At 41.7% G+C, this 13098-nt stretch overlaps 1 protein-coding gene across 2 annotated transcripts; it reads left to right on the top strand.

Annotated features, from left to right (window-relative positions):
• Positions 1–7785: 7785 nt before the first annotated feature.
• Positions 7786–10947, top strand: LOC119289667. Of its 2 annotated transcripts, none has more exons than XR_005141571.1 (5): positions 7786–8264; positions 8966–9084; positions 9815–10021; positions 10110–10167; positions 10760–10947. XR_005141571.1 is itself a non-coding variant. In XM_037568940.1 (5 exons), the coding sequence occupies exons 1-4, from the start codon at positions 8207–8209 to the stop codon at positions 9902–9904; spliced, it is 324 nt and encodes a 107-aa protein (XP_037424837.1). In that variant the 5' UTR covers positions 7786–8206; the 3' UTR covers positions 9905–10021; positions 10110–10714. The 2 variants fall into 2 exon arrangements, 1 of the variants encoding a protein (XP_037424837.1); XM_037568940.1 differs by lacking the exon at positions 10760–10947 and adding an exon at positions 9175–9231 and having other exon boundaries at positions 10110–10714.
• Positions 10948–13098: the final 2151 nt, after the last annotated feature.

Genomic DNA, 13098 nt, shown 5'->3' with positions numbered 1-13098 from the left:
ATACCAAATGAAGTCAGAAAGAGTTGAAAATTGATGATGTGGCTTTGAATGGTGCATTTTGAACACAGAAAAAGTCTGGAGTTCAAATAAGTTCAAAAAAATGAAATCCCTTTGTAACAGATGAGTTTTCGTCTGAAACCCTGATACTTCGAAAGAGATTGTCCATTTTGTAAACGAATTGCAACCAGTTTTTGAAGTAACCCTCTCAACTTTTTAGCACATGCTATGTGGGTGAGATGATGATACCATGCCAACTTTCAACCTTTTCAGAGTTCATTTGTAGTGCTTTTCAATTTTAAGGTCATTTAGCTCAAAGAACGAACTAATATAAAAAATAATGAACTAGAAAACTTTTATAAAACTCTAATAGCAAAAATAATGAACTAAAAAGAATCAATTAAAATATTCTGTGATGGTCAACTAAACTAAAGCTATAATATTCTTCAATAGCAAAAAGAATCAACTAAAAAGCTTTATAAAACTCTAATAGAAAAAGGAATCTTCTAAAAAGAATCAATAAGAAATAAAATTTATGCAACTGAAATTATATAAAACTTATGCAACTAAAAAGAATCAATTTTTTTACTTATGATCAACTAAAACAAAACTATAATATTCTTCAACATAAAAAAGAATCAACTAAAAAGCTTTTCAAAACCACTAGTATTTTTGAAACTGAAATTATATAAAATTTATGCAACTAAAATTATCAAAGTAGTTTTTTGTTCAAAACATTAATATCAGAAAGTATTTTCATAAAGTAGTTTTTGTTAGAAACTTTAATAGAAAACAAAAATAACAAAATCTGTTTTTGAGTAAAACACCCATTTAAAATAACCTAAAATTTACCAAATTGAATATAATGATAAAATGCACTAATATTAAATACCAGGAAAAAGAATCACTCCAAATTCTATTTTTAAAGTAAAGTTATTCATAAACTAGTTATTAACAAATATTTCAAAGAATTCAATTTTGAAAACTAATGGCACTAACAGAAAGTTTATAATTTTTGTGACCAAAAGCAAAAAAGAATCACTCAAAAAATGGCACTAACAGAAATTTGAAAACTAATGGCACTAACAGGAATTTGAAAACTAATAGCACTAAAACAAAGTATTTAGCCGTAAGTAGAAAAAAAAAGCAAAAGCCAAAACAAAAATACTAGAAAAAAGATTTAAAAATGCCGCCTACTGGGCCACCACGGCCTGCATACGACTAGAAACCCAACCCGCTAGTTGGGCCAGAATGCAGGCCTGAAGTAGGCCCACAGGTAGAAAGACTGCATTTAGGCTCGTAGGCCTGTATAAGAGAGGAGCTCGAAAGGGTTGCCACAGCCGCGCTTATAAATTACGCTTGACACCTCTAAGCTAGTGAGGTGCAGCTAAACATCCACCGGCCCGACGTCGTGCCAGCTGCAGACCTTTCGTCCCGCTTGGTGGCAACAACCGGGACCAATGCCACCCTTTCGTCCCGGTTGGTGGCACCAACCGGGACCAATGCCCACCTTTCGTCCCGGTTGGTGGCACCAACCGGGACTAAAGGTCTTTGCTTCCCGCCCTTTGGCTGCTAAAAATAGACCTTTAGTACCGGTTGGTGGAACAAACCGGGACGAAAGATAGAAATTGGTCCCGGGTGGTGCCACCAATCGGGACTAAAGGATGGGGCTATATAAGCCAACACTTAGGATTTTCCCCAATTTCTCACTTTCTCCCCCGACGCCGACGCCTTGCGCCTCGATGCCGCCAGGCTGCTCTGCCCGCTCCTCGTCGCCGTCGTCGTCCCTGCCCCAATGCCGTCTGCATCTCACATCGCCGCGCCCTGCCTCCTCCTTGTCGTTGCCGCGTGCCCCTGCATCATCGATTCCGGTCTATTGCAACAAAATTTATTGCTACAACTACGTTTTGCTGCAATAAAATGCAATATTACCACAAATTCCCCAGTTGTGGTAATAGGCCGCGCATATTGCCATAACTTAGCTTGGTCGCGATAAATACTAACTTTGTGGCAATAGAGGACTCATATTGCAACAAATTGTACTGGCGTTGCAATATGGTAGCGGTATTGCGACAAACAAATTTCGTTGCGTGAGGGCAGTCATTTTGTTGTAATAGAGACTAGGTATTTCAACAGAACAACTATTCGTGGCAATATTCAGAAAGATATTGCAACATCAGCGTGATGTTGCATTAGTTACAAATATTATTGCAAAAAGGGGCTAACTATTGCAACAAACTGCATGGACGTTGCAATATGGTAGCGATATTGCGACAAACAAATTCCGTTGCGCCAGGCAGCCATTTTGTTCTCGTAGAGACTAGGTATTTCAACAGAATAACTATTTGTGGTAATATTCGGAAATATATTGTAAAATCGGTGTACGTTGCATTAGTTACAAGTAAAACAGTGGAAAATATATTATTCAAATTTATAGATATTAAGTTACGATTTTTGCAAGCTTTAAGGAGTAATCAAAATATATTTTAATTGCACCAATTTCAATTAACCAAAATAACAGAAAAAGTTCATAAATGGATAAAACACACTTTCTTGATAGGAATACATATTTAAATTGTTAAATTTGGATTTGAAATGGCCAAGTTATTGCCAGCTTAAAACTAAGGTGTTTTTTTGCCAAAACTAGGGTGGCATCCACGGTGAGCTCCAGAGGCAATGACAAGTGGGGCTGGCCACCGTGCAGTAACCCAAAAAAATGTGGAGGCTGTCGCCTGGGCAGGGATTCGAACGCTTGTCCTCAGTGCTGCAGATCATGGTTCAGACCAATGAGTTGTACAAATGTTGGTGAGAATATGGGGGTCTCATTGTAAATATTTGGTACCCGCAAGGTTAACTGCACCTGAAGCAAAAGTTCAGAGTTGCAGCCCGATCAAGAATTCAGCCACCGATGACTAGTGTCTTTTGTCCATTTAGTGGTTCGTGTCATTAAGTTGATTTGAAAATACTGAATCATACGGTTTGCTAAGCTCTGATTAATTTTTGTCAGTTTAGTATACTCATTTGATTATTCATTTGATTGCAACTTGGGAAGGCTTTATAGATATCTCCAGCTCTTACAGTCGTATGGTGGATGAGCTCGCCGGAGAGCCGGGTTTGGAGCTCGTACTCTGCCCAGAGCGCCGACTGTGCAACCGCATCTCTGGCGTCGGCAGCGGTCCTTGCCGCCCGCCATGCCTACTCCGCCGCGCGCTGCCGCTGGATGGCCGGGTCGATGAGCCGGTCGCAGCGCCGGAAGGTCTTCCACGCACGAGACTTGGATCTGGCGCTGCGAGACTTGGCACCGCACTCCAGTTGCTTGTCCGACATGGGAGGACGGAGGCCAGATCCCTCGGCCTTGTCGTCGCTCCGGTGCTTGCGGGCAAAGAAACCTTCGCACGCGCCGCCTCCACCGCGACACCCAAAGCCACCGGCCTTGTCGTCGTTCTGGCGCTTGCGGGCAGAGAAGCCGTCGTGCGCGCCGCTTCCACCGCGACACCCGAAGTTGACGCCCCCACGACGACCGAAACTGTCGCACCGCCATGCCCGCACCCGCGGTAGACATTGCTGGGGAGATTGGGTGGCTGGATGCACCAGAAATGACTGTCGGAGGAGAATGGATTTCTCATCGGAGGTAGGAGAATCACGTCGGACGAGATTTGGGGATATGTCGGACGGCAACCCTAAAAATCTTCGGCGCCCGGATATATAGTGGAAACGGGGGCGGTTTACGTGCCTTCTGTAGAAAAATTACGGGTCGAGCCCTTTTTAGCAGATCCCCTTGGGCCGTTTTTTTGGCCCGTTCTATAAACCGCCCCGTATATTATTGGAGTTCATCGAAGTTTTGCGAAATATGTTAGAGATGCTCAAAATAGGGCCGGCGCTAGCAATCTGGCTAGGTTTGGCGGCTGCCATACCTAAAATTCCACCAATAAAAGTATGTGTGCCAGCCAAGTTTTTTTTTCTCAATTCCGATTTTTTTTGCTAGGGACCGGGAAAACCGGTTTCCGGAAAATCTCGGAATTTTTGGACTTTTTTCGTTCGACGAATTTTGTTCCTCAATATAAAGTGTCTGCGCTTTGTTTTCACACAGTGATGTCCCTGTCCCAGTGGCCATCCCATCTTCTCTACGAAGTGAAGATTGTGGCTTCGAATCACTCTTCCTCCGTCGGGCCATTTTATGTTTTCTAAATTTATGTAAAGAAAAACTTTAAAAAGTAATTTGGCAAAACTGCCATACCTAAAAAGGAGCATATGAAAAAAGAAAATAAAATAGGAAGGAACAAAGGAAGGGAGAATGTCTACGTGATCAATTGATGTCGAGTGAGTCAGTTGGTTATCGCATCTACAGTCAGCCGCCGTCGCGTGGGTTCGATCCCTTCTCAGTTAGTGTTTTTTGCGGCAGTATTTTTCTGGAAATAGCGAAGGAAAATGGGCTCGGCCCACCATGGACGACGGGTGTGCGTCCCGTACGGATAACCCTATAACGGGGGGAAATCCTATTCACCGCTCGCTGCGACAGACATGGGCCGGCCCACTTATACATTGTGCGTCCAACCAGATTTGGGAACCTCCTAGAAGGTTCCTGATTCTCCAAAAAAATCTAGAAGGTTCCCTTCACCGGGCTTTTTCGTAGGTTCGATCCCTTCTCAGTTAGTGTTTTTTGCGGCAGTATTTTTCTGGAAATAGCGAAGGAAAATGGGCTCGGCCCACCATGGACGACGGGTGTGCGTCCCGTACGGATAACCCTATAACGGGGGGAAATCCTATTCACCGCTCGCTGCGACAGACATGGGCCGGCCCACTTATACATTGTGCGTCCAACCAGATTTGGGAACCTTCTAGAAGGTTCCTGATTCTCCAAAAAAATCTAGAAGGTTCCCTGCACCGGGCTTTTTCGTGTATCGTTTTTTTTGTTCTTTTCGGTTTTTATTTTTTTTACTTTTTTCCTTTTTTGCTTCTTTTCTTTTTAATTTATGTTTCTTTTCTTTATTTTTTTCACAATTTCACCACTTTGCAAAATTTATTCGCAAATTATGAAAAATGTTTGTTTTTTTAATTTTTGTTTGTGAGTTTCAATAAATATTCCTATTTCAAAATTTGTTCGCAATTTTCTAAAAAAAAGTTTTGTTTGAAATTTTTTGTTCGTGAGTTTCATAAAATATTCCCATTTCAAAAAAATTGTGCACACATTTCAAATTTTGTTCGGCAATTTAAAAAAAAGTTTGCAATATTTTAAACAATTTCTTTTCAAGTTTTGTTTGCAAATTTAAGAAATGTTTGTGACTTACGGAAAATGTTCCTGTTTTCAAATCTTTTTCTCAAGTTCGAAAATGTTCAGTTTTTTACAAAAATCAGTGATTCAATTTTTTTGGGGCAGGGGATTTTATAAAATATTTGATTTTTACAAAAAATTTGTTCCTATTTTTAAAATTTGTTCACAAATCCAAATAATATTTGGTGAATTTCGTAAAATGTTTTTGTTTCCCATTTTTGTTCCTGTTTTTTCGAAAATGTTCTCATTTTCAAAAAGTTATTAGTAGTTTCAACAAATGTACTCATTTTCAATTTTGTTCCTTTTTTTTCAAAACATGTTTGAGATTTCCAAAGATGTTCGAGTCTTACAAATTTTGTTTGACTTTCAGAAAACATTGAATTTTGTGAAAAATAAAAATTCTGTTTGAAATTTCAAAAAAAAAAGATTAAATCTTTCGATCCCTATAGTTTACATAAACTGAGCTGCCAGATTTAGACAAAAACATTATGTATTATGGTGGGTAGGGACTTGGTTCACTCACGTTAGATCGTGTGTTCTATACTACTCATGCACACTGTTTTGGGACAAAACTTGATTATGTAGCTGATGTGTTCTCGGCTGAGGCTGCAGCTCTACGGGAGTGTTTCAAACTCGCAAACACAGCTGTTTGTAAATTTGTTCGTGTTCAAACAGACAGCCTAATTCTTGTGGAGGCTCTACAAGAAAACTTGGGGCATTCGATGATCGCAACGCCAATCCTAGAAGATTGCAAGTTACTGCTAGTTGATTTTCGGAAGGTCGTTTTAGAGCATTGTAATCGGGACTCTAATAAGGTAGCTCATGTGCTAGCACAAAATGGCCGTGTTGATCCATCAAACTTGTGGTTGGACTCACCGCCCTCTTTTATCTGAACTATTAGCAGGCGATGTAAGTGTTATTTGATTTAATAAAACTAGCCATGATGGCCTTTCCCAAAAAAAGCTGGCGCTGAATGCCCTCTTACCAGTGCCGGCCTATATACTTTCGTATTTCTTTTCGTCAAAGACACAAAAAAAGGTGCAGATGACAGGATCGATCCTATATCTCTGCGTACGAAAGGTCAATGGATTTTGGAAAAAAAGGTTCATTGCTTTTGAAAAAAAACTCCATGAATTTGAAAGGAATCCGCGCATTTAGGAAAAAGGAAAAACGATAAAGAAAGAAAAAACACAAAAACAGAATAAAAACATCATGAGAAAAAATCACAAAGTGACAACAAATCCATGAAATTTTACTCAAATTCATGAACCTTTTTCCAAAATTGATGATTTTTTCTAATTTGTTAACTTTAAAAAAAATCAATGAACTTTTTTCCAAATTCGATGAACTTTTTTCAAAACGAATGAACCTTTTCAAATTGATTAACTTTTTTTTCAAATTCAAAGAACTGTTTTCAAATTTTATGACTTTTTTAAATTAAACTACAACAGTAGCATCAATTATACCAGTAGAACTGGATATAGCAACTAAACCATGATATTCCAACAAGGACGGCGGCGACAGGGCTTCTTGGCTCCATCGCGCGTGGATCCGATGCAAGACGAATCTGACAGGCAAGGGCGTCGCGATGCGGAGGGTCGCGACAGTGCGATCCCGCTTCCTAGCGGCTACATTGGGAGGCGGGTGATGCAGATGTGGCCTTTGGTGGCGGGGTCCGTTGGGTCTTGGTGGCGGCGGCGATCTCGCCAGATCCATCGTCCCAAGGACCAGGTGGCACCAGCTGCGAACAGTGACGGTTGGGATCCCTAGATGCCGGTCACGACCCCTACTTCCCGCGCGACGGCCACCCCTCCCAGGCTGCAGCTCGCGCCGTCCTGACCCGGGCGGCAAACCCTGGCCGGCGAGCCGTCCCTGTGATCTTGCACGCCGTTCCTGGTCGGCCATGGCTCCCGCCGCCCTCTTCCTCCATCCTCAATGCTGACCAAGCAGTTCCGCCGTCCCTCTTCTCGACCTTCGCCCGCGAGCTCGAGCCTCTCCACGTGCCATGGATGCGAGCTTCCCACACGCCGCCTACCGTCGGACTTATGGAAGATGACAGACTTGAGACGATTTCGTCGGGAATCTCCCGATCTAGTTTAGAGGCAAGATGACGGTCGTGAGACGATTTGTAGGGACTTGAAAACACTCAATGACAACAACAATGCAAAATATGGTATCCTCTAAACATATGATGCCATGGATTGGTCATGTTGAACTACTTATACTTACCATACATATATAACAAATAACTGGGAAACAATGTATAAATAAAAAATATAAAAATATCGACGGCGAGAACGTCAAAGAGGAGGGCACCGCCTCTCCGTGATTCTCGAATATTGTGGTTTTTTCACAGAGAAATAACTTTTTACAAACATATTTTAGTAACATTATTTTTAGCAGCATATATATGTTATATTGCTTTGAAATATTATTTTTTCATCAAAAAAATAGAGTCTATTTATCCTTACCGCTAAACACCCTTCCTAACTATCCACGATTACTGTTAGTCTAAACCAAATCACACGGCGTCTTCACGGGCGATTGGATCTGAGCTTGAGGCGGAGATGGCGGAGGACGGAGGCAGAGGCCGCCGTCTCTGCCGGTCGACGACGGAGAAATGGCCGCAACCGAGGAGGACGGCCATGGAGGGGAGGGTGCTTCCTCGATCCGGATGAGGGGAGCAGCAGCTGCGACCTCGATGCGGATGAGGAGAGCAGCAACCGCGCCCCTGTTCTTCGCGGCGCGGCGGCCGGCTGCCTCGGCTAGGAGCTTTGCCCTCTTATTCCCGCGCGGTGCAGCGGCGACCTGAGGACGAGTTCGAGGCACAGTGGTGGTTACAGCACACGACGCCGGGGGAGGCGGCGGTGCTTCCTTGCCTCGTCTGTTCTCCTTATCTGAGGTCCGTCCGACGGCAGATGCACACCCGACGTCGTCATGGAGGCTCCGACCCCGAGGCACCCTCCCTGCTTCCTTCTGGTTGCATCTCCCCCAGGTGAGCTCCTTCTTTCTTCAGTTCCTCGTAATTATTTTTCATTCTGCAGTAGGGTATGGGTGTCCGGGTCTCTTTTAACTTAATCCCCACAAATTCTCACATTGCTATGTGCATATTCTATTTTATCCATGCCTACACGGTGCACAACAGAACTCCTAGCAGGCTTGCAATATCACGCGTAAGGGAAGATGTGTGCCTCTCTGGCTAGCACCTGCTCGATCAAATGCCTAGCCATTTCTATCGTTTATTGTAGGAAATATAAGGTGCACCCAAATAGGAGGCCATTCTGTGCAGCCTAGTCTTTTTAGTTCTAGGAATCCTATGGTAGAGGGTGGTGTTAGTTCTATAAATAACTTTCAGACATTTGTAGTTTTTCAGGTTGTAGCGTGACAACTTTGATCAAAATTTGTTTCAGTTGACTCTACATTCCATTCGTTGATTTTGTGTTCTTAACTGAAACTAGAGTTTGTTGATGGAAGTGACTTGGATTAGTATTCTTCTCTTTGCTATGCTAATATTCACCTTGTTCAGTTGACCCCACTTTCCGTTCATTGATTTTGTGTTCTTAAATGAAAGCAGAGTTTGTTGGTGTAAGTGACTTGGATCAGTATTCTTCTTTTTGCATATGCTAATATTCACCTCTAACAGCTGCTAAAGTATCATGGCATTATATCAAACTCTTCTCTGCCCAAATTTTCCAGGCTCGAAGAGAGGAAGAGTAGGCCGGCGGCAAGGATCCAGTGACGAGCGCCTCCGTAGTGCAGATACTTTGGATCTATGTGCTTTGGCCAAATTGGTCGAGCCTGAGACTGATTGGAAGGTAATATTGTTCATGCTCTTTGGTGATGAGATTGATTAACTTTCTTCCATATTAAAAAAATCAAACTAAATGCTCTTATATGTATTACAGACCTTTTCTGATATCCTTGAATTAGCCGTGGAAGGCAGAGGAAGTAGAGATAAAAATGTATCATGCTTTTCTCTTCTTTTAAGCATTTCATCTGTTTGATTCATTTTAACAGTAAAATGATTTCCTTTATTCATACGTGATTTGGAAGTGACTCTCACTCATGTGAGGTTTAGCATTAGGGATATTTCCATATGTCTACTTTGAGCTCATTTTATCATCTTTTTTGTTAGCGCCTTCCTGTTCTTCATTCATGTTAGACAGCGGTCCATGTACAGACCAAGAACAAAAAGCTGCTTATGAATGGTTTGAGTGGAGGTATAAACAAATTGTGGTCTTTTGGCTAATTGGTTGGATGACTACTTTCACTTTTTACCTTGCACAAAATAGCCGATTCCTTGGTTTCCCTTTATGTTTTTTTCTCGCAAATGGCTCCGTGATTTCTAATGCTGGCCATTTTGTTGGTTCATTGTGGCACAGTTGGAAGCAACCGCATATAAATGTGTAAGTGGCATCATGATTTGGGACACCACAACGACATTTTGCTCATATCATAGTGCATACAACCTTTTTCACATGTGTTATCTTATTGTACCATGGATATGCATTGCATATGTATATTCATTTGTTGTATGCTTTACAGGACAGATGGGCCTGGAAGATACACCAGAAACAGAAGAAAATTTTCTCAAAATTGCGAAAGAGAGCTATAGAGGCCGGTGATCAACTCTAAGCTCCACTTACAAGGCATACAAAACAGATGCAGCTAGATTGGCTAATCTGCCGGAAGATTTACTACTGGAAGAGTGAATGGATGATTGAGTACTTTGGCACTGATTAAAAATTTCAGGTTATCTCTAAGATCACTCTTTGTCTACTATGTGTTAAAATGAAATAGCTTTTCTGACGGGTTATATTTGGTTTTGATGAATTGATAGGAACACAACCGACGCTAAGAACGGAACATGGTCTAACACAGAGTCCCAGGATGTTTAAGTGAGTACACTGACTTTTGGTTATTCTATAGTTATTCAATGATGTGCGTTCGGCATACTTCTGCATCAGCTGGGATTATTCATGTGTTGGATCGTGTTATTCTTGTTTCATCTTTTATAGTGTCAATATTGATGCGGCACCTATAATTGTTCTTTCCGTTTTGAGGACAAAACACATTAAAAGGTTGAAAACAAAGAAACTGAAACCCATGGTCCACTTTCAAGTGAGCATGTCATTGGCCTTCATAATTAGCTAGCTGCTTCTTCTCTTTCACCATGCGTTGCTGCTGCATTGAGTCACAACTTAAAAAAATGAATATGTGCTAGCTAGGGACATGAACTTAATTGAGACTATAGATTGAGTCACAACTTAAATCAATAGCGGAAGCTTTAAGTACATGTACTTGTGTATACGCTTTAGACATTTACACTTGTAAGATTGTTCTGACCCCTAAGTTACATGCTTGCTGACACAGTATTACTCCTCTAGTTAGTCTGGCAACAGTTCTTTTTAACAATGGGGCTGGAATAATTGTATGGCATATGTTATGTTGGACTCATCAACTAGTTTTTTATTTATTTCTTGATTGCAGGATCTAAAGAACTAGCTCGACTGGACTCTAGATCACGGACAGTTTAGTCTTGGCACTTAATTGGGATGGCTAAATTACATTTGAGTTTCATTTGATGGATATTTACTATGAGAATTATGAATTTTATTAATGTACATGTTATACGTATGGTTTTGAATATTGTAATTGAATGTCTGTATTTTTTTAGGTTGGAATAGGCTATTGCCACAGCCCATTTTTGGTTGCCACATGTTAGCACCACGAAAATTAAAATTGTCGCAATAGTTTCTCGCTACAAACATTTCACCCGTTGTGATACCTACTTATCACCACAAAAACTATTATGTTACAATTTCTTGTTACGGCGACCGAAATATTTGTTGCCATAAGTTAATGCCACAAATGTAGCGGTTCGTGGCAAAATACCTAATGCCATGAAAACAAGGATTGTTGCCATAGTTTTTTGCCACAATTGACTATTGCCACGAAAGAGTATGTACCACGAAACGAGCATCGTTGGCATAACTTGTTGCCACAAATTTCTATCTCCACGAGCTATCAGTCGCCACGATTCTTTACATGTTTCATTAAAGCTATCTCCACAAAGCAAATTGTGGCATCACGTGAGTGTTGCCACGGAAAAACATGTGGCGACTTCCCACATGGTTGTTGCAATAGCACACTTTATTGCCACGATTGCTTTTTTGTGGCAATAACCTATTACCATGCGTCCAGTCGCAACGGCTGCCAACGAACGATGTATCGTAGCAATAGGTACTTATCGCCACAAATTGGCATGTATTGTGACGAACGATTTTGTTGCAATAGACCCGGATCCTTGTAGTGCTCGCCATCGCCGTGCGCCCCTGCGTCATCGCTATCGCCGCGCGCCCCTGCCCCGCCGTCGCCGTCGCCGTCGCCCCTACCTGATGTAGACCAAACCTCATGGTGAGATCCGATCTGTCGTTGCGGCCTGATATTTCACGACAGTCCACCTTCAACAGCAATAACCTCTCGCCCGGGCACGCGATGTACGCGAAATAGAGGGATTGAATCTGACGGTCCAGCAAGAGAAAACCAATCTCGATGACGGTACTCAAACGCAAAACAATTTCCTCGCATAAATCGCAACAAAGATGTTTTCTAAAGCTTCCTCCAAAACTTAGGGATTTTTAGACAGCTTCCCGAAAACTCGATACGCGGGTCTACGCTAAAAACACATCGTGTTTATTATCAAAATATAACCTCCCTTTTACAAAGAACTAGTTTGGCTTTATATAATAGCCGCACCCTAACTATCTTGGAAAGAAGAATTGCAACGTACTTAAAACAACTGAAGGTAACACGTAAGAATATCTAAACCGACTTGAAAGATTGAAAGAAAATAAAACTAGTACTAGCTTTCGTGCATGAGCTGGTTTGTGCATGGGTTGGGTCAATTTGGGTGGGCCCCAACAAATATCCTTCAAGCCAAAAACTCCCAAATAAATGACCTTCTCACGTACATGGCTTCCTTGATTGGCAGGAGAAGAAAGAATAATATTCTTCTTCTTTTGATTCTTACGTTGGACTCCTTGGTGCCTCCTCCTGAACGTAGCTTACCAAAATAACTAAAGTATTCTTTTCCTTCGTTTCCTCTTGATGCATGAAAGCCCAACACCGAAGGAATTATCATCTTAACCTGAACAGGCTTCTCTTCTCTCCTGATGCACATCGCTTGCAACGCTTCAGCATGCATGCATCTATCTACTAGTGGTTGCTCATATTCGAAACTTAACTGTGGGTGTTTTGATATACATCGCTCCATATCAGCTCCAGTCAAAACCGCGTCAATTTTTGAATTTAAATTACGCGTGGTTGTATCATCCTCTCCCCCTTGAAACGAAACCGTCCCCGGTTTCGAGTCAATCTCTTTTGCAATATTTTGATCTGCAGATTGAACAACGGCAGTAAAAATTTCAGCAACTTCGGCCTTCTTCTTGTCTTCTTCTTCATGCTCTTTTATCTTCTCAAAATGTTCTTTCCTCCAAGAAAGAAAACGTTCCTCACCCATTGGCATGAGGTTGTACTTCTTATCCCTCTTGACGGTATATGTGTGTGTGTTTTGCAATCATACACCACATCATGCTCTTTGTACCATGGCCTGCCCAATAACAAATGACATCAAATCATCGGTGCCGGAATCACGTCACAGAAAATCTCGCAAAAATAATTTCCCAACAAGAACGGTACCTTAGTTTGGTGCGTGACAGTGAGCACTTCACAACCCCAACGGGACAAGTATGTTTGTGCTCGTGGTGTCATTGATAGATCTAGCTTCTCCACCATCTCAATGCTTGTAGCATTGATCAAACTCATGT

The sequence above is a fragment of the Triticum dicoccoides genome, chromosome 4A (assembly GCF_002162155.2).
Source record: "Triticum dicoccoides isolate Atlit2015 ecotype Zavitan chromosome 4A, WEW_v2.0, whole genome shotgun sequence".
Classification (NCBI taxonomy): domain Eukaryota; kingdom Viridiplantae; phylum Streptophyta; class Magnoliopsida; order Poales; family Poaceae; genus Triticum; species Triticum dicoccoides.
The sequence above is the reverse complement of the archived record's forward strand: the minus strand, read 5'-3'. Positions and strand labels throughout refer to the sequence as shown.

What these genes read in the sequence shown, in the direction of transcription:
- LOC119289667 (XM_037568940.1), top strand. Translation starts at nt 8,207, where the DNA reads ATGGAGGCTCCGACCCCGAGGCACCCTCCCTGCTTCCTTCTGGTTGCA. An exon ending in AGCCTGAGACTGATTGGAAG is followed by an intron (nt 9,085 to 9,174) that starts GTAATATTGTTC and finishes TATGTATTACAG; the next exon opens with ACCTTTTCTGATATCCTTGA. An exon ending in GAGGAAGTAGAGATAAAAAT is followed by an intron (nt 9,232 to 9,814) that starts GTATCATGCTTT and finishes TATGCTTTACAG; the next exon opens with GACAGATGGGCCTGGAAGAT.